Consider the following 20,412-nt stretch of genomic DNA (forward strand, 5'->3'; position numbering starts at 1 on the left):
TATAAGAAAAACCCAAAAATCAGGACTGTCCCTAGAAAATCGGGACATCTGGTCACTCTAGGGGGATCTGCTGTACCCCTCAAGCCATGGGCACGACTTGAGAAGTGGGTCCCAAACAGCGGCGGCTGCACGCAGTCGGAGGTAGTCAGCTGCGGCGCTCCGAGTGGAGCCTGTTAAACGGCGTGTCCCACGGCTGCGGGGCTCGCTCGGAGAACCACGGACCGAGCTCTACGCAGCATCGGTTAAACTGAAGCCACGTCCGCGGCTGCAGAGGGGCTCTTGCTGCGCGGAGTTGCTCTGTTCGGAGACGTTCCTACTCCCCGGGCCCGGCCGCTTAACACCGAGCGCTCCGTGCGCCAGGGCCCAGGCGCGGCCAGGCCGGGGCGACCCGCAGGCAAGGCCCACGCCGCACGCTTCCTAATCCGTCGCCTGGCCACCTCCAGCGGGAGCGCACGCGAGCTCCTTTCCGCCCCTGCTCTCACGGCTACGGGAAAACCGAGCTCGGGGCCCGCGCGGGCTGGGCATAGGCGAGGGCCGCTCGGGTCTTCCCCTCAACGTGTCCGCGCAGCCCGCCGACCAGCGGCTCCCCGCACCCTAGGGTCACCGGCGGCCCTGTGCCGCCCCGCCGGGCCCGCCTCCCTCCTCTAGGGGGCGCTGGCTCCGAGCCGCGCTGCTTAGAGCTCGGCCCGGGCCGCCGCTCTAGGGCCCGGCTGCGCGGTGAGGGGCGGGCGGGCAGGGTGGAGGCCGCCCGCGGCCCAGGTGACAGAGGGACAGGGAGTCCCGCGGACCAGGCCCGACCGCTTTCTGCGCCTCGGCTGGGGCCGGCGCTGGGAGCGTGGAGGTGAGAGGCCGGGATATGGGGCCGCTGTGACGGCAGGGCAGGACCGAGGAGGGGGGCGGCCTGGAGCAAGGGCTGGGGGGCAGCAGTGAGGGGAAGGGGTGTGGTGGGGTGAGAAGTGGTGCGGGGCTAAAGGAAGGAGGAGGGGCTGGCTGGGGGGGAACGGCGGGGAGCGGGGCTGGCCGGGGGGGACGGGACGGGGACGGTGGGGAGAAGACCTGGCCGGGGGGGAACGGGACGGGGATGGTGGTGAGCGGGGCGGGGAAAGGGGCTGGTCGCGGGGGGGGAGGACGATGGGGAGCGAGACGGGGTGGGTGATAGTGGGGAGCGGGGCGAGGGGAGGGGCTGGCCGGGTGGGGGGAGAGAGTGGTACGGGGAGAGGAGCTGGCTGGGAAAAGGGTTGGGAAATTGTCTAAGAATCAAGGGCCTGACTCTCCTATCCTAAGTCCCATTGGGGATACTTGCTAGGGGTGCACTTCCAAGGCCTAAAGTCTCCCTTCAAACACTCTCTGATCCTTCTCGTTATCACACAGCCCTTTCACCTGTGCACGTGAGAGTCGTCTTTACCCTGGGCGTGATGCGTGTTCTGTGTCTGACACTGCTCTGGAGTGTGTGGGCTCTGTGGCGTTACCTCGACTTGTCTACGCTGGAGTTAATGGCTCCAGCAAGAGCAGCTTCACTGGGAGCTGCACAGTGTGATTGCATGCGCAGCTGAGAGGTGGTTCGGGTTCAGCTCATTCACACTGGTGCTGCAGCTCTCTAGCAGAGGCACAGCAAATGTTATTCCACTTTCCAAGGTGGAGTGCCAGCAGTGGTGAGCTGCGGAGTCAGAGCACTCTATGTACCTTGCCAGTGTGAACGGAGAGTGAGCGAGGGCACCAGGGGCTGCTTTATTGCACTGTAACTCGCAAGTATAGCCAGGGCCTAAGTGTTGCAGGAGCCTGAGGCCATGTTTGCTCTGCAGCGGCACAGCTACGGTGCTGCTGCTGCGCCACTCTAGTGTAGACACTTCTACAAGGGATTTTTTTGTTGGTGTAGTTAATTCACCGCTCAGAGGTTATAACTAGGTCAGCAGAAGAATTCTTCTGTTAACATAGCCATAGTCCTCAAACATGTGACTTCTTGCAGCACAGCACTGTAGCTAGGTTGATCTAATTTGTATGTGTAAACCAGGCCTGAGATTATATCTACACTGCAATCAAGATGTAATTTTCAGCTTGTGTAAAATAGCAGCACAGACATGTCAGTGTGGGATAGTAGTGCAAGTACATAGCCAGGGGACCACAGTGGGTTTCAACAGCCCAAACCACTACGTCCTTGCTGCTTTCAAAGGCCGGTCTACACTATGGGGTTAGGTCGAATTTAGCTGTGTTAGGTCAATTTAAAAATGACCAGCCAACCTAGTTCCATTGACCTAAAGGGTTCTTAAAATCCACTTCTGTACTCCTCCTCGGCAAGGAGAGTAGTGCTAAAATTGAGTTTGCTGGGTCGAATTTCGGGTAGTGAGGATGCAAATCGATGGTATTGGCCTCCAGGAGCTATCCCAGAGTGCTCTATTGTGACCTCTGTGGACAGCACTTTGAATTCCGATGCACTAGCCAGGTACACACGACAAGCTCCTGGAACTTTTGAATTTCATTTCTGTTTTGGTCAGCATGACAAACTCAGCAGCACAGGTGTCCATACAATCGCCCCAGAACAGGGGTGGGCAACCTATGGCACGCATGCCAAAGGCGGCACACAAGCCGATTTTCAGTGGCACTCACATTGCCTGGGTCCTGGCCACCAGTCCGGGGAGCTCTGCGTTTTAATTTAAAATGTTTAAGAAGCTTCATTTAAAATTAAAAACCTTATTTACTTTACATACAACAGTGGCTTAGTTACATAATATAGACTTATAGAAAGAGACCTTCTAAAAAAGTTAACATGTATTACTGGCATGCAAAACCTTAAATTAGAGTGAATAAATGAAAACTTGGCACACTGCTTCTGAAAAGTTGCCGATCTCTGCCCCAGAATAAAGAAAGAATGTATGGTTTCAAAATAATAGTTACTCTGTTTCTAAGGGGAGAAGGTGGTTGGCTTACAGGAAATTAAAATCAACAAAGGTGGTGGGTTTGCATCAAGGAGAAACGCAGACAACTGTCACACCAAAGCCTGGCTAGTCATGAAACGTTTTCAAAGCCTTTCTGATGTGCAGCCCTGGTGTTTGGTGCAAAACAATTGTCTGCCGTTGCTTTCATGGAGGGAGGGGCGGCTGATGAAATGTACCCCAAAGCACCCACGACAGTGTTTTTTGTCCTATCAGACATTGGGAGCTTAACTCAGAATTCCAGTGGGCGACGGAGACTGCGGGAACTGTGGGATAGCTACCCACAGTGCACTGCTCTGTAAGTCGATGCTAGGCATGATCCACCGACTTAATGCGCTTAGTGTGGACATATGCAATCGACTGTATAAAATCCGTTTCTAAAAATCGATTTTTATAAAATCGACCTAATTTTGTAGCGTAGACATATCCTGAAGTAAGGTAGTTAGATTAAAGCTAGCCTGGATACATCTTCACAAGATGTAAATTATGCCTCTGGTTGCAGTGTAGGCTAGCATGAGACCAGAAAGACACAGTCAGTCTTTTACAGCTGAACTTCACTAATTTGTTCTGATGATTGAAAGGCCCATTGCAAATTAATAAGTAAACAAGTTGTGAAATCAAGGGCATTGTATCACAAAATGTACTTTAATCATCGCTTTTGAGAGTTGTAGCTTAAACTATGTTTTATTTGTTTTGTTTGGAAGCATGATGAGACCGTGCAGGTCCTTCAGAGAATTGTCGTTCTGTTGCATTAGCCGAGTGAGAGTTAGCAGAGTTCTTCATATGCTAGGTACCATGGTATGTTAAAGGAAGGGAGTGATTTCAGATTTAAATAATTAAAACTCTGAGTTTCCTAGTGTGTAAGGATTTGAATTGGACTTGTATCTCTCCTGTGTTTATTTTTTTAAAATGCACCTTTCTTGGTTATATTTACAAAGATAGATGTATACAAGTATGGACTTTTTTCAAAAGTATTATTTACTCATTTGAATCTCATGGATAACTTCAAATGGTTTGAAACAGATCTCCTCCGACGCATCACTATTTACCAGTGAGCAGTTTTTCTGAGCTGTAATAAGGTAAGCCCCCAATCCTGCAATTGGATCCACTAGCATGGAACCCTATTGACTTCAGTAGGACTGTGCTCAGCCCATGGGTCTGCACTAATAGATCCAATTGCAGGATCAGGGCTAACATACGTAATTGAGATGTGTACTATGGAAGCTTTAAAAACAAACAAACAAAAAACCTCTAGGTCATTGAGTGTGCATGCCAAGGCTCACGTGAGTGAAACAGTTGATGAGAGCAGCTCATCATGGAAATGCTGAGAGGATTTTAATCTCTCTAATTTTTTGTTATAGGCAGCAGACAAATACTGAGCTTCATCACCATGTCTTCCCTGGCAACAGAACCTACAGTCTTCTTGTTTTCCCACGGAAAAAGTTTGTGACTCCCAGTTCCCTCTGAAGAATGAGCAGTGTCTGTGCTGGGTCACTAACAGTACCTGCAACTCTAGTTGCTACTGGTTTGCAATTGTAACTGAAAAGGTAATGAAATTGCAAAGGTTTTTTTTTTTAAAAGCTCCTTTAAATTGTTTACTGAAACAGTATAGAAATGCACCAACATGATGTCTGTTTGGAGTCTGTGTGTTCTTGCTTGTCATTTGAAATAATTGTAATCTAAAATACATTTTTAGATGTACCCAGTAGGTGATAAGCAACAGAGAGTCCTGTGGCACCTTAAAGACTAACAGATGTATTGGAGCATGAGCTTTCGTGGGTGAATACCCACTTCGTCAGACGCATGTAGGTGATAGTCAGTCTACTGAAAGAGCTACACTGTTACTACTTCCTTTCCCCCTCCTGTCTTTGTCCCTTCTTTGGTCTGTGGTTCCATCTCAAGCATTAACAAAGTGCCGTCTTGATACTATTAACGCTCCACTGCATATTTCAATCTACAGTGTTCTTCAGCCTCTGACTTTCTAAGAGTTGGTCTCTCATTATCAAAGTTTTGAAGAGAGACATTATTTTGTAACTTTAAAATTGCCACCAAATGATAGAACGTGTGCAGTAGTGTTTTCATGTTTTATTGTTTCTTCTAAATTTGATTCCAATAACATTAAATATATACATTAACAGACCGTTAGACTTCTCTGTTTAGTCCTAACTGATTTTTTTGGTTGATTTTCTTAATTCTGCAGAAAAGTTAAATGTCTTCAGAAGATAAGGAAGCTCAGGAGGATGAGCTGCTGGCTCTAGCTAGTATTTATGATGAAGATGAATTTAAGAGGGCAGACTCTGCCCAAGGAGGAGAAACAAGAATTTGTCTGGAGTTGCCCCAAAACTTCAAAATATTTGTGAGTGGTGAGTCCAGATGCTTTGCATTATCTTGAAATTAGGTTTCATTAAAATAGTCTATTTTCATACACATGTTCCAAAGGTGGTTACCCAAACAGTCTTCATTTTTTCTTCTTAGAACTTTGAGGTCATGAACAGTTTATCACAAATTCCAGCTGGGATGGGTATCACACATACCTACCTATAACTTCACAGTGTTGTTCTTGCTTTAAGATCAAAACTAAAGAGGGTGGACTTTTAAATTTCAAATATAGTAGCTTCCTAGAATGGAATTTTTAATGATTTGTTCAAATTACTTGCTGAGGAGAATTCATCTGTAGTGTTTCAAAATACTTTTTTCCCCCTAAAATATTTTAAATTAAAGTTGGAATATTTTTGTGTGAATTGAGCATTCATTAGATGATGGGGGACCCTTGGAGCAAAGTAGTCTAGGTCTTTAAGTATTATTTTCATGTCCATCTGGTGTGCTTTTACATTGTATTGCATTTCTGTAGTGCCTTTCATCTGAGACTGTGTTTTGAACAGGGCTTTTTTTTTCTTTTCTTTTTTTTGGCTTTTACACGTGTGCACTTTGCAGGGTTTTTTTGTTTTGTTTTTGACTCTTTAAATTAAAAAAAAAATGAAAACAGAGTTTGTAGTTAGTGAAATCAATTTCCTACCAGTGTACTCATTTACTCACTGGGCTGACCATGGAGTGAGTTGGGCCGTGTCTGTCTGGGCAGAGCTAGGGCGGCCCCTGTTCCAGAGGCCTTGGCATAGGCAGGACGTCGGCACCAACCCCAGGGCTCATGTGGTCTGTGCGGGTTGGACCAATTCACACTGCTGGCAGGCTACCCAGCTTGGCTGTCGCTGCCAAGTAGCCAGAGGGGCCTGGAGCTGCGTGGGAGACACCGAACAGCTCTGCCTCCTGTCTCTCCTTCCCTGTGAGCATGCCCGTGGGCTTGGTGCTGTCCTCTGGAGCTGGGCGTCGCAGCTCCATGCCAGCAGGAGCAAGCAGCTGGCATTGTGTGGGGGGGATGGTGAGGGAGGGGGCTGCCTGGTCTCTCGAGCCAGGGCACAATCACCTCCACTCCCCTGGTCCCAGTCCCAGTCTGAAATGGCTGTAGCAGCCCTGCCCACGGTCCCACATCTTGCTATGCAGTGCGAGAAGGGGAGGAGGCTCTGAGAGCAAGGCTACGGCCAGGCTCTCACATTGGCTTAGGGCTGGAGGGGGAGTGGACCCCAGGGAGCCTGGCTTGGGGCAGCCTCAGCAACACCCCAGAGTCCTGGGCAGTCACCCCGCAGTGTGGCCGGGGACTGAGCCAGCTGGGTAGGGGGCAGTGCCTGTAGCTTTCACATGGAGTGAGCTGGGGCAGCTGCGGGATTTGGCTGCTGGGGCCTGAGGCAGAGCAGCCGGTGGCTGGTGATTACAGGGCAGCGTGCCCGGGCCTCCCACTCCCCGGGACACCTGTGAGCCAGCCGCGGGCTCAGCCTGCACAGTGGCACAAGTTCAGATCAGCTTGGGCTGCTGCTCCCCTCCCTGGGCAGGAGGCGGCTCAGGGGGGAGGAGGAGGAGGAGGAGGAGGTGGAGATGGAGGTGGGGACAAGCCGAGCAGGTGCCTGAAGCCGGCGCTGGAGGAGCGGCCCGCCCTGCCGCCACATGCTGCTGCCACCCCCTACGCTCCGCGACCGGGGCAGGGCCGCACTACTGCCTCCTGCCGGAGAGGGGGCTGGCCACTGCCCGTGGGAGAGTGGCAGGGACGTGCTCCCCAATGAGCCGGCACCTCCTGCCCTGCCACACAGCCGTGGCGGCACCCAGTCAGAAAACAACAGAGCGGTCGGAATCCAGCCCAGGACACTGCCTCAGGTCGGAGCTGGGGCCCCAGCATTATGCCGCCCCTGGTAATTTGCCACCCCAAGCACCTGCTTGTTTTTCTGGTGCATAGAGACGCCCCTGGTTTTGAAATATTAGTTAAAAAACACTGTCAGTTTAAATATGATACTTCTCTTTGGACAAAAAATTGCCTACTGTTGCAGGTAACACCAAGCATTACTATAACTATCAGTTTCAAGAAAATATTATTTTGTATTTGTTCAGGTGATTTAATTTGTTTATTTGACACCATTGTGCATGTGTAGCTGGCTTCCTTGGTTCCCATATGCAATCATTCAGTTTCCCTTGTTTGTATGGGTCAAACTCAGCAACACAAATAAGAAAACCACACTTTTAAACATTCGGCAGAGGGATTTGAAATTACTTTTAACTCTGCTTTTAATTTGACTATTTTTCAAGTTAATTGTGTCCTTTTAAGCTTCCCAGTCTGTGAAGTGGTTATTAACTCCATCAGAGGTACCTCTGCTTCAGTTTACCTATTAACTGGTGTTTGCTCAAGGTCATACAGTGGAACAGTGACAGATCCACAATGCTGAGCTCTGTCCACTAGACACTCACTTCTCTGGAAAGACCTCTGAAATAGGAATGTGCTTTTTCTCTAAGGAAAACGGTCACAGATAAATGATCAAAATTAGAGAGGCTTCTTCCGTTTCTTTTTCAATTATACAACAAAGTATAATTACCCTTATTCTTGAGGATTTGCCTTTCCAGACTATCTGGTTTGTGATTTATCTGACAGATCATAGTACTAGCAAAGTCAATATTCACTGATTCAGCCTCCAGCACACAACTGTTTATGAAATGTTATAGCACTAAAAAGGCTCATTATTTACTTAAGTCTGAGTAAAGCAGTTAAACTAAAAATTTATCAAATGAAAAGAGGTTTCTTGGGAACTTTATCTAACAGTTAAAACTTCATTAGGCTGCAACACCTATAATCATAGTTCTGTTGATCTCTCTCTCTCTCTCTCTCTCAACTTGTGTCAATCAATTGTCTTTGGTTCAGGAAGTCCCACAGAGTGTCTCCAGAACAGAGGATTTGAATACACAATTTGCTTTCTGCCTCCACTTGTATTGAATTTTGAACTCCCGCCAGATTACCCATCAGTCTCTCCGCCTGTGTTCACACTCAGCAGCAAGTGGCTCTCCCCAACCCAGGTTTGGTTTAAAAATCTTTTTGGCACTTCTTGTACCTTTCAGGAACATAAAAAAAAAAATTCTTGTAAATGCAGCAGGTGAAGGAATAGTTGGATAGAACTTTGCTTTCAACATCCAGGTTCAGTTGGAGGAAACAGTTAGCATCATGAAATATAATACGTACTTCTAATGAATTGTGTAAGAAGTAGTTTTTGCCCTTTGCCAACAGTCTTTTTCTCTTCATGCTGCAAGATTCTTAAAGATGGGATTTTCAAAAGAATCTTAATTACTTAGATGCACAAGTCTCATAGAAAATCGATAGAATTTAGGCTTCTAAATCACTTAGAGTAAAATTTTTAAAAGCATTTAAGTGACTAAGTCCCACTGACTGTCAATGAAACATAGCCTCTTAATGCTGAAGTCGTTTTTGAAAATATGACTGTTCCTAAGTCACTTATGGCCAGAATTTTAAAGGTACTAAAGATGCACAGAGATGCGTAGTGGCATTTTTAGAAGTCCCTAGGTGATTAACTCCCATTGATTTCAGTGGGTATTAGGCACCTAACTTGCTTTAGGCGCTTTTGTAAATCTTACTGGGTGCTTATCTGCATCTATCGGCACCTATTGGAAATCTGGCCTTTAGGCACTTTTGAAAATCCCAATCATAGTGATCTGATGTCCTGTTTCATCTCTGCTTATATCCTGTGCATTATAGAGTAGGTATATGTGAATATGTATACACTGTGCTGTGCAAATACAGCCTGTATCTGAAAATCTTTTGTATTGTGTCTCATGAGACTCAGGGGCCTTCCACTGTTTAAGAAGGGCAGGTATTAATGTATAAACATTCTTCTTGAAATACCTTTTTTACTATTTAAGAGTAAGATACTGTAAAATATTTTCTTGAACAAAATTTTTTAGTGAAAGAACACAAGTATATGTATTTTTAAAATCTCTGAAAAGAGGCGTAGCTCTATCAATAGCAGCTAAAGATCTTGAGATCCAAAGGCTGATAAAGGCAATACTAGATTAAAGAGATGCAGTTAGGATTGTTAGCCCCAGAATTTAACCTGCCTTTTCTGATGTTAGTAAACATGTGATGCTATTAACCCAGCATTTGTGAGCAATCCAAAAATAACAATCCAGGATGCACATGTGGCTAGAGAGCAGTCTTCACTGAGGACACTTCAATTTCAAACTTGCAAGAAAGAGAGCAAGTGGATTATAAAAATAATGTAACTTTTTAAAGCATTTTGAATTTGCTTATTCAAAAACACATTTTCAGAACTAACTGTGTATGAGATGTATAATTTTTTTTAAAAATTACACAAACCAAAAACCTGCATTAGGTAGTGAGATTATACAGGACAACAACCCATATCTTTTCATAGGTGGAAGAATGCATCCAGTATGTTTGGTTACAGTGGGTAACACATCTGGATACTTCCAACTGAATTCTTTATTATTGCATTAACTATTTCTAATGTTACTGGGTATTTGCAAAATAGCTGGTATTCCTTGAATAAAAATTGTCTAACATGGAGCTATATCTGTTGAATTGTTTGCTGAGCGGCAGTGAGTTTATATGAAACAAGCATGTCATCTAGATATTTTTTCCCATAAATGAACTAAAATTTCAGTTGCATAGGCCTTTATTTCTTGTATGCTATTATTGTATTACAGTAGCATCTATGGGCTAGCTCCATTGTGGTAGTCAGTGTACAAATAATTCCACTGAATATTGTGATCAAAACATTGTGCCTGATCATACAACTAGACTGTGCACCTAGAGTTCATTGCTGAGCAGTGGAGAACTTAGTAAGAGCAGCACAAACCTTGGTATGTGGAGGGGTGTCCCTTGTTTGTAAATTATACGTTGAGTTATTAAAGTTACCATTTATTTTCCTTCTATAGCCTGCTGTATAAGATATCAGGGAGGAAGATAGAGAATCGGTTTCTTTCCATAGATTAGGCTTTTTCAGAGCAAACATCATCCAATTAACGTGTCCAGTTTTTAGTCTTTGGGAAATGTGCACTCAGGTGAGGTGATCACATTTGAGTTAACTTGACTTTTACAGAAACAGCAATAATTGTTGTCTGAATTAACATGCAGTAATTGTAGCATGAGCTGTTTCAATGCATGAGCAGCGATTGGTTAGTATAATTTGGAAGAGATGAACTAAAGGTTATGAATGGAAACTTGCTAATCGGCCAAGAGTTCAGACTGTCTTCAAAGGGCACTGCTGCTAGTGAACTACCACTCACAACAAACAAAGCTAGTTGCAAGATAAGCAGAATACTCATATCCTAACTATGCTTAAATTACTAAGGAAGCTGGAATACTAAAATTTCACTGCAAGTCAGAGAGAAGTAGAAGGGGGGAAGTCTCTGGTACAAAGCAGATGTCTATTCCAGTACACAACATTAGAATGTGTTCAGGGTTTGATAATGAAAGTCCAAAAGGCAAATGCCTGCACTAATTCATATAGCATGTAATATCTATTGTATATACAGATTTTAATGTTTTAAATAACACCATTAAAGTACATCAGATGATAAAACACTTAAAGCCTTGTTCTTAAAACCAGACGTGAGTAGTTGGCTGAATCTTGAATTGGCTTCCAAATGTGCTACATTTAGTCTGGTCAGGATAATGAGGCTGACTTCTTTCATTAAACTCAGAACTTCAAAGTTGAGATTGTAAATATGCATCATAGTTACTTTGTTTTTGTTGTTCACTAAAAATAACTTCCTCCTGTAACCCAAAATATCTAGATCAGAATATAGGTCTAGCAATAATTAGTGTTCTTACCTATTCACTTCAAAGGAAATGAGTTCTGATTATGATACAGGTGGCTTTTAATTTATAAATTGAAATATGACTGCAAAGCTGGTGGGAAATTAGGTGTCAATTTTTTCTGCCTTATGATTTATGAAGAAGGCAAGATATTCAAAATTAGTTTTTCCTGTATGTTTTTTGCTTTTGAAATGAGGCCTTGTCCTACCCCATGTTTCCTGGAAGATTCTGTGGACCAATTTGGATATCAGATTATCAAGCAAGTGAAAACTGATTTGAAAAGGGAAGTGATTTTAACTGACTGTTTAAAACTTCTGTTCTGTGTACCTATTTAATTCAGACATGGAGGGAACAATTGGAAGGAAATGTACGTTTAAGATTGAGCACCCTGACAACTCAGGGCTCAAAAACCAAACAAAAATCCCACCCAGCGTATAGTTGAGTCCTCAGTCAAAAATAGGGAAGACAAGACCTGACATTTTTGATATTTCTGGGGGGAAATCCAACAGGAGAGAGACTTGAAAACAAACTCTTCAGGCTTTCTTTAAACATAAAAAGGCCGGGCACCAGACATATTTTAAAAATATTTTAGCTAGATCACCTTGAAGCAAATGTTGTTTAATCCATACAGTAAAGCATATAGAACTGTGTTATCTATGTTACTTATCACATCATATAATTTTTATTTCTAAATCTACATTTCTTTACAATTACTTGCAATACTTTCTAATATTTTGTAATGCAGTTAACTTTTTCTGTATAGCATAAGGTGTAGATTGAGGATTTATGCTTTGGAGGTCAGCAAGTGATCAAGTGAGGATGTAAAGTGATGCTCTCTTACAGTTTCCCAATGAGTACAAACAACAAAGACCTTGTTAAACTAAATTAGGGTTCGTGGCCTAAACTTGAAATCTGAAGCTGCTTTAAAAGGTACCATATGAGAGGGAAATTGTTCTAAGATGAGTCAGGAGTTGTTGGAAGATGGAGCTGTTTCTTTTTGGATTCTAAGCTCAAACTTTTCTTTTCTAGCTTATTGCACTTTGCAAGCACTTAGACAACTTGTGGGAAGAGAACCGAGGCTGTGTGGTCTTGTTTGCCTGGATGCAGTTTCTTAAGGAAGAAACACTAGCTTACCTGAACATCACCTCCCCATATGAACTAAAACTGTGCCATCAAGAAAATAGGCAGAGCAGGACATCTCTGTTTCCTCTGAATGCTGAGCTGGATGATTGTGGTGCAGCAGGTGCTGCAACAGCACAAGAAGAAATCCTTGATGAAAGAGCTGTACAGGATGTGGAGTCTCTGTCAAGTCTGATAGGGGAAATCTTGGACTTTGATCAGGCTCAGCAGAAAAAATGCTTTAACAGTAAGATGTTCTTGTGCAGCATCTGCTTTTCTGAGAAGCTGGGTAGTGAATGTATGTACTTCATGGAGTGCAGGCATATATACTGCAAATCCTGTTTAAAGGACTACTTTGAAATTCAGATCAGGGATGGTCAGGTCCACTGCCTCAGCTGTCCAGAACCAAAGTGTTCTTCTGTTGCTACTCCTGGCCAGGTAATAGCAGAAGTATATAATCAATGCATGCACACCTCTAGCTTACTACTAAAGCTGAATTGTATATATTGTATATATTGCTCAAACCATAGTAATTAAAGTACAGAGTCTTTTCATGCTACCCAGAGGCCACTTACACACTCCTGAGTTAAAGTTAGATCACCTGGCACCAGTTTTGCCCACTGTTAGTTTCAGATGTCTTGGACACCGATTTGAATTAATATGATCCCACTGATTGTGCTAATTGTTTTCATTATGGGACTGTCAGTGCCCAGGATTTGAATTGCTAGTGAATCTCTTCTTCAGCATATTTAAGATGACTGTGCACAGAAGCTGCAGATTTAATTAGAGTATTATCAATAACTTGCATACTTTCTCTTTGATTATTGCAGTAATCTCCTGATCAGAATGAGAGTCATGTTTAAAATGTGCTAAAGCAAATTCAGCTAGTTGTTGGTACCCATGTCCTAAAAAAGTTTTTTTTCTACCAGAGCTAATAGACTGAACATCTGAATCCAGCAAATATAATGTTATTCTATCCTTTTGTTTAGGTTAAGGAACTGGTTGGAGAGGAGTTGTTTGCACGTTATGACCGCCTACTTCTGCAGTCTAGTTTGGACTTGATGGCAGATGTGGTATATTGTCCTCGTCCATGCTGTCAGACTCCAGTGATGCAAGAGCCAGGTTGCACCATGGGCATATGTTCCAGTTGCAACTATGCCTTCTGTACCGTCTGTAAAATGACTTATCATGGAGTCTCTCCATGTAAAGTCACTGCAGGTGAGTTGCACTGTTTTGGAAATGGAACACAAAGAGAATTGCAGCTTTCATTTTAGAATACAGTGACATTAAGTAGATACTCAGAAACATTTCTAGGGGTAAGTGAGTTGACATCTCTGTCTGTGTGGTGGGACTCTCTGTCTAATGAGGATAAGAGGTTAAACATAGTTGAAGAGCTGGCCTCTGCCCTGAAGAGTTTACAGTTGAATGTCTAGATATGCTGCAACAAGTTAGATGAACAAATGACACAGTTAAGAAGGCCTGTGGTTATGGCATTGTAGTTGCTCACTATACCCATTTGTATATCTTGAGGTTTTTAAAAGAAAAATGATTATTGATAACTTAGAAAGAAATATGATACACAGGGTACATTCCGGTTTCCCACAGTGGCTGGTAGGAAACGCTTGAGGGTAGATGCAAGAAACCCTAAAGTGGACATTTATGGAATAACATGTCCACAGGAAGTTTCTTCCAGCCTTTGAGGAGTTTACCCATATGCCATGAAGCATGAGAGTTTATATTCCAGATATTTTAAAATCCATACTAATGTAACTCAAGATATTATCTATATAAATGTCCATTCCTTTTTTTGAATCTTGTTGAGCATTTGGCCTTGATGTCTTGTGATAGAGTTCCACTAAATGTATGGTGTTAGCAAAAAAATATTTCCTTGCATCAATTTTTAATATGCTACCTATTTCGATTTTATTGACAGTCCTTATTACAAGAGAAGGTAAAGACAAGTGTCTAATCTACCTTCTTTCTACTGTTCATTCTGTATACCTGTATCGTGAACACTCTTATTTATCTCCCCTCTGAACTAATCAATCCTAATCTTTTCAGTCTCATGTCATATGAATTTTTTTTCCATGCCTGTAATTGTTTTGGTCATAAACCTTTTATTTCCACTTTAAGATTTTTCAAGTAGAGTGACTGGAACACAGCATTCCCAGCAAAGGTGATTCATATGATGGAATTGCAATATTTTCAATATAAACTTTCATTCTGTTCCTCATGCATCCTACCATTTTGTTTGCTTTTTTAACTGCAGCTGCATATTGAGCAGATATTTATGAAATAGTACAAGGAACATCTTGTTGAGAATCTCAAACATAACGTGTTTTAAAAAAATAAAGTACTTGTCCCTGGTGTGTTGTGTTTTGTTTTGTTTTGGTCCTGGAGTTTCCACAGCTGAGAGGTGGTAGATTATACTAGTATCAGCAGCTGGGTAGAACTTCTGGGTGGCTGTCGCTGCCTCATTCTCCTCTCAGGGTTATTGGGATCCTCTTGACCCTTGCAATCTTTGGAATCTCCTGGATTATGTTTACTATGAGTTTGGCTCATCGTCTTAGCTAAGAGTATGACTTCCATATGCAATGCGGTATGTAAGGCTGATGTGTTTTTTCTGTGTCTTTATTTCACTCCTTAGAAAAGCTAATGGATTTGCGTAATGAATACCAAGAAGCAGATGAGGCCACTAAAATATTTCTGGAGCAGCGCTATGGCAAAAGAGTGATTCAGAAAGCCCTTGAGGAGGGGGAAAGTAGAAAATGGCTAGAAAAGAACTCAAAGGCCTGCCCTTGTTGTGGCACTCCTATAGAGGTGAGTTTATTGGGCCAAACTTGGAGAATGACTCTTGTTCTTAATTGTTACTGTGGTATGTTGCTAATGCAATTCACTATGGGGACCGGTGCCAGGGAATTACGACTTTCATTCATAGGTTCCATATGATTCCATTTGTGCCTCATCCCTGCTACTGGCTACTCTAGTCTTACTTTTGAGTATTACATTTAATAAAAAGTAGGTATTTTCAGTTTTTAAAGGTATTTATCAGTAGTTCCCCAGGTGCTGGTAATTGCCAACAAACAGTTCAGGAAAAAGTGAGGATTCCAGCGTGTTTAGTAATGCTGCCAAATAAAGCTTCTGTGACACAGGCTACTGGTTCACAAACAGAGAAGGACCTTCACCAATATTGTAGACTTACACTTGTAATAGAGCTTGTCCTCACTTCTGCAGCCAGCAGAAGCAGTTGGCATTACAGTAAGAGAGAACTCCTCCTGTGGGTACACATCTCCTAAAACTGGATTGAAGTGAGGACATGCAACAGACCTCACAAGGATACTAGATTTTTATGGTCCATTTTGCAATTTGGTTGAATCAGGCTGCCTATACCACAAAGGCAGGCAGTGTTCCGCAGACACCAGGGAGATTCTTTTGCCACCAAATATTCTGTAAACTAGGCAAAAGTGTACCTAGCTGGGAGCCAAAAGACCATAATTTCAAACTTCACTTCTACTGATTGCTGTTAGTATTTCCATCCATTTCAGACTTTAATATTGACCATGGCCTTGTATCCCAACCCTAGAAGGCAGTCAAGTCTTCGTCTCCCATTGTGCAAATAAATTAACAGATTATCCCAAGTCACTTCAAGGAGAATTGGGAAGAAAACAGAGGTCTGTAATATAGCAGAATCAAGTTTTAGCCACTTTGCAACACTGCCTTTCAGGTTGAATATGCCAAAACGATGTATTTTGATTATCCTATCTACGTGCCAGTCCCTTTCCAGAGCCAGAGATAGAACCCAGGAATCCTGATGTAGTATTATACTGCTGTCTAACAAATAGCTGTGTAACTGTCTGGCATAATTGCCTTAGGTAACTTAGGTCCCCTCTTTAGTGGCTAGTCCGCATGGAGCTCAGACCCAGCTGGTGACCTTATTGTTGAATGAAATAACTGGTGATGAAAAGTTATTTATTTTGAATAAAATTGTTCGTTTAGTCATACAATGGGTAAACAGTCTAAAAAAACTTTTATAGTTAAATTTTTTTGTAGTCTGTCAAAGATGTTGTGATGTAGTAAAATGCTGTACAGATGTTCCATTTCTGAAAACATACGTTTCTGTCGTTTGTCGCATACTGATTGCTGATGTTGCACAAAGGCAGGTTTGAAGGCTTAGAAGTGACATGAGATGGGATAGCTCAGTGGTTTGTGAGTTCAAATCCTTGAGGGGGCCATTTAGGGATCTGGGGCAAGAATCAGTACTTGGTCCTGCTAGTGAAGGCAGGGGGCTGGACTCGATGACCTTTCAAGGTCTCTTCCGGTTCTATGAGATAGGTATATCTCCATATATATTATATGGTTGATTCTTACAGCTATTCCTTGTTTGTTTCCCCCACCAGAAACTAGATGGTTGTAACAAGATGACATGCACTGGCTGCAGGCAGTACTTCTGCTGGCTTTGTATGGGTTCTCTGTCTAGGGTGAACCCATATAGGCACTTCAATGATACATCCTCCCCATGCTTTAACCGGTACGTATTCACAATATATGCCCTCAAACACAATACAAGCTCCATCTGTATAGCATTTTTCTTGCGAGCCCCCCTTCTTCCCCAGATAATTTTTTCACTTAATTACATAGCTAGTTACAAAGTTTAAATACAAATGAGAGAAATTTTGAGATGTAGGCAAAAGAATAAAATATTTTCAGATATGATTTGAAATATGGTATGCCTTTGAGGGATTTTTTTTCAGTGTTGTTGGAATGGTTCATTTTCATGTATAGGTTGCTCAGATATCACAATGGTGAATCTGGTATAAATATGTAGGAAGGCAGCTCTAAAGGAACTACAGAACTGGAGGCGAACGCCATCAGCATTGGGATTGTGTGGAAGAATAGAGGAGATCATTGCTACTTGGGTAGATGGTAGGGGAAGTGGATGAGAGGTGTATTAGCATGAAAGCTTGGTTCACTGACTTGCATTCTGTGTCTTGGAATGTTTTGCTAATCAAGCAGGATTGAAGAATTCTTTAAAATTATATTTCATTCCCAAATCTTTCTGGGCATGTATAATATACCCCTCACTGTGGTATGTAAGTGTCATATCAAATTAATACTAAGACCACATTTTTCATCCCTCCATTGCTTATTCTGCTTTCTTAAGTGGATGTGTTCAGTAATATTTATCTCCAGAGGAAATGTTGCTGGTCATTGTACAGCCATTTTTGAAGTAAATGCTGTGCAAAGAGGAGTGTCATGCATTATGTTGTAAAGGCCACAAGATGTGGACTCTTCCTAACCTCTAGTGGTAGGAACTTCCCAGCAACAGGGCATTGGCTGTAAAAGGCACGATGACTACTGGCTCCTGAAAATTTTGCTCTGGGCTTCATCAGCCTTAACAAAACCTTTGATCATAGAAAGTTTTAGCAAAGGAAACCAGTGTCTTGTCTTATAGCTGGGCTTCAAAGATCAGCCCTAGGATGTTGAGTCTCTAATATTAGACATTGTATTGATGCTTCCATGGGAGGGAATGGGAGTCAGGACTTCTGAGTTCTATTCCTTGTTCTCGAATATATGAAAGTCAGTAGCAAAAGTCGTCTTCTTTCTGTGCCTCAATTTGCCTGCTTGTGAAATGGGGAAAGGATCTATGTTCAGAGAATTGTTCATGACTGGACTTTCTGGCCTATGCTGATTGGCTCTTTGCTCCAACCCTCCCTCTTCCTCCCCCACCATCTCCTCTCCTCTCCTCTCCTCAGTTTCACTCCACAATTGCCCTTCTTTGCCCCACCCCTCTTACCCACCATCCCTTCAATGTTCCGTCTCCCTTCTCCTTTCTTTCCATTTAGCTTATTTCCTCCTAATTTAAACCCACACCCCAAAAAATAGATTAATCATTGAACTAATTTGATGTGTTTGCTGCATCACATTTTTCACTCTGCTTGTGTGTTACACCCTGTTCTCCTACCCTTGTCTACTTAGGCCTTGGCTACACTGGCACTTTACAGCGTTGCAACTTTCACGCTCAGGGGTGTGAAAAAAGATACAGCGCTGTAAAGCCTCAGTGTAATCAGTGCCGCAGCGCTGGGAGCGTGGCTCCCAGCGCTGCAAGCTACACCCGTAGAGGAAGTGGTTTACGTGCAGCGCTGGGGGAGCTCTCCCCCAGCGCTGGCGCTCCGACCACACTCACACTTCAAAGCGCTGATTGTAAACTCTTCAGGACAAGGTTCTCTCTACTACTGTGTTTGGATAGTGCCTAGCACAATGGGGCTCTCTTCCAGTCTGGTCTTAGGCACTACCATAATAAAAATGATTAATACTACTACTCTCTGGGGGCTTAATTATCATTATCATTTATTTTTATTACCATAGTGCCTAGGAGCCCTAGTCATGGACCAGGACACCATTGTTCATATAGAAATGCAAAATATTTTATTTGACTCAACTTTGGCTGTTGCAATACATGCATTTCAATGAAATGACAAAAATAAAGAAGCTGCAAAGTTCAAATCATAGTTTCAAATTCAAGTTGCTGTTCAGTGATTCCTAATACAGATTCTTGCCTCTCTCACAGGTTGTTTCAAGCTATGAATGTTGATGGTGACTTCTGGGATGCTGAAAATGAAGACTAATTATGGTCCGTATCACCTAGAGCTGAAGAAACAAGAAATGAATCTTTTCCGCTTACGTCAAGTTTGTTTGCTGTCATATGATGAGTGGTAATACTTCACACTGCAGGCTGCTTACACAACCATTTGGATGCTGTTGCCACAAACAAAAGAGACCAATTCCCTCCTCTTCTAGTAGTTTAGGTCCCTCATGTACATATCCAGTGCTAAACAGAGTGAACAAACTGTCATCCGAAGGCTTAAAAAATAGTTGAGAAAACTCTAAATACCATAATGTGCCCCTTTTTCTGAAACACGTCCTAGAAATTTCTGTTTGGGAATTTCTCCAGGAAGTTTGGCCTTGCAAGGATCTCTGGATTCCATCCTACATACTTTGCAATAATCTTTCCTATCACTGAGGTGGGCTAGATGTGATCTCCTTGGAGCCTTTTGGTGAAGCTGCTTGTGCCCTTTGCAGGAAGACTATTAAACATAGCGTAAGAATTTCTCCCCTCTCTCTGAGACTGAGCCAGTTGCGTTCATAGCATTTCCTGATCTGGATCCAAACTGATTTTTCTGTGGTGGCTCACTGCTCTAACACTGACACACTTCACTGGGGTGGTAGAGGTTTATAAATTGCAGAATTTTTGCCCCTTATTCCTTCTCTTTCTCCCGTCCTCCCTCCACCACAGAGTGGATCTCATGTCTGGGTCCTGTGTAGAAGGTTACTGACAAACATTTCCTGTTTTCATAACTCTCACTCTCCTTGATTCAGTTTCAGTAATTCATTTCCATGTTGCTATCATATCTTAACAGGGATGGAATTTATATGTCTGGTGATTATTTTCATAATGATGGATATTAAAACAGTCTGTGTGCCCAACTTGTGAAATTGTGTGCAGTGTTTCTTGACTCAAATATTAATGAGGTGCTTAAATAAAAGAAAAGCAACCTTAGACACTGAACTGAAATTTTATAGGTACACAGTTGTGACTTGAATCCCCTAACTGCATGTTTTCCCTTCCCAATTTCTAGTTAAAATTTTTTGTGAAATTATTATGTCCTTTGGCCAAAGACCTCTAAATAAATGTCCAGGAGTAATGGGCAGCCTTCCATCTGAACTAGCTCACTCATTCACACGGTCATACTTCAAAATAAGAAATTATTGGAAAACCAGATCTCCCAACCATGTAGTTTTACAAGCAGTCTTAAATGTGAGAACAGTGCTTAGATTACATTTTTAGAAATACCTTTTCATCTGTAAGATAGGCTAGAAAACAGCTGCTTTGACTTTTTAATGAGAAATGTACCTTCTTCAAAATAAGAACGCAGGGCCTGAATGGCTCAGGAGCTAGGTAATGATACAGAGTGTCAAGGTCAACTCTTCATATGCAGTTTTTACTCAGATGTCTGTTTAGCTGAATTGAGTAAATAGTTTTAGTCCATTTTTGGAAGGGACAAAGATTCCTGTTACACAACTCACTATCATGGTTGCTATCTTGAGAGAGTGTCTGCCTCCTAGTCTCTCTCAATCTGCCTGTGTTAGTTTTCAAAGCATTATTTGCAGAAATAGGCATGAGATGTTATGCAGTAAAGA

General features: G+C 42.8%; 1 protein-coding gene across 4 annotated transcripts; it reads left to right on the forward strand.

The window, feature by feature from the left end:
* Window positions 1–687: 687 nt before the first annotated feature.
* RNF14 (ring finger protein 14) lies at window positions 688–19,698 on the forward strand. 4 transcript variants are annotated; one of them, XM_050962722.1, is made up of 10 exons: window positions 688–759; window positions 4,292–4,477; window positions 4,627–4,735; window positions 5,131–5,293; window positions 8,167–8,318; window positions 12,124–12,651; window positions 13,203–13,431; window positions 14,861–15,033; window positions 16,611–16,741; window positions 18,782–19,698. In XM_050962722.1, exons 4-10 carry the CDS (start codon window positions 5,140–5,142, stop codon window positions 18,837–18,839), a joined length of 1,425 nt encoding a protein of 474 aa, XP_050818679.1. In that variant the 5' UTR covers window positions 688–759; window positions 4,292–4,477; window positions 4,627–4,735; window positions 5,131–5,139; the 3' UTR covers window positions 18,840–19,698. The 4 variants fall into 4 exon arrangements, with proteins under 4 accessions (XP_050818679.1, XP_050818680.1, XP_050818681.1 ...); XM_050962723.1 differs by lacking the exon at window positions 688–759 and adding an exon at window positions 1,247–1,419 and having other exon boundaries at window positions 4,296–4,477; XM_050962724.1 differs by lacking the exons at window positions 688–759; window positions 4,627–4,735.
* Window positions 19,699–20,412: the final 714 nt, after the last annotated feature.

Source organism: Gopherus flavomarginatus, chromosome 7, assembly GCF_025201925.1.
Source record: "Gopherus flavomarginatus isolate rGopFla2 chromosome 7, rGopFla2.mat.asm, whole genome shotgun sequence".
NCBI lineage: Eukaryota > Metazoa > Chordata > Testudines > Testudinidae > Gopherus > Gopherus flavomarginatus.

Excerpts from the sequence above, each read along its gene's own strand:
- RNF14 (XM_050962722.1), top strand. The coding sequence starts at position 5,140 with ATGTCTTCAGAAGATAAGGAAGCTCAGGAGGATGAGCTGCTGGCTCTA. Across the intron at positions 13,432-14,860 it reads TCCATGTAAAGTCACTGCAG|AAAAGCTAATGGATTTGCGT; the intron begins GTGAGTTGCACT and ends TTCACTCCTTAG. Across the intron at positions 16,742-18,781 it reads TCCTCCCCATGCTTTAACCG|GTTGTTTCAAGCTATGAATG; the intron begins GTACGTATTCAC and ends CCTCTCTCACAG.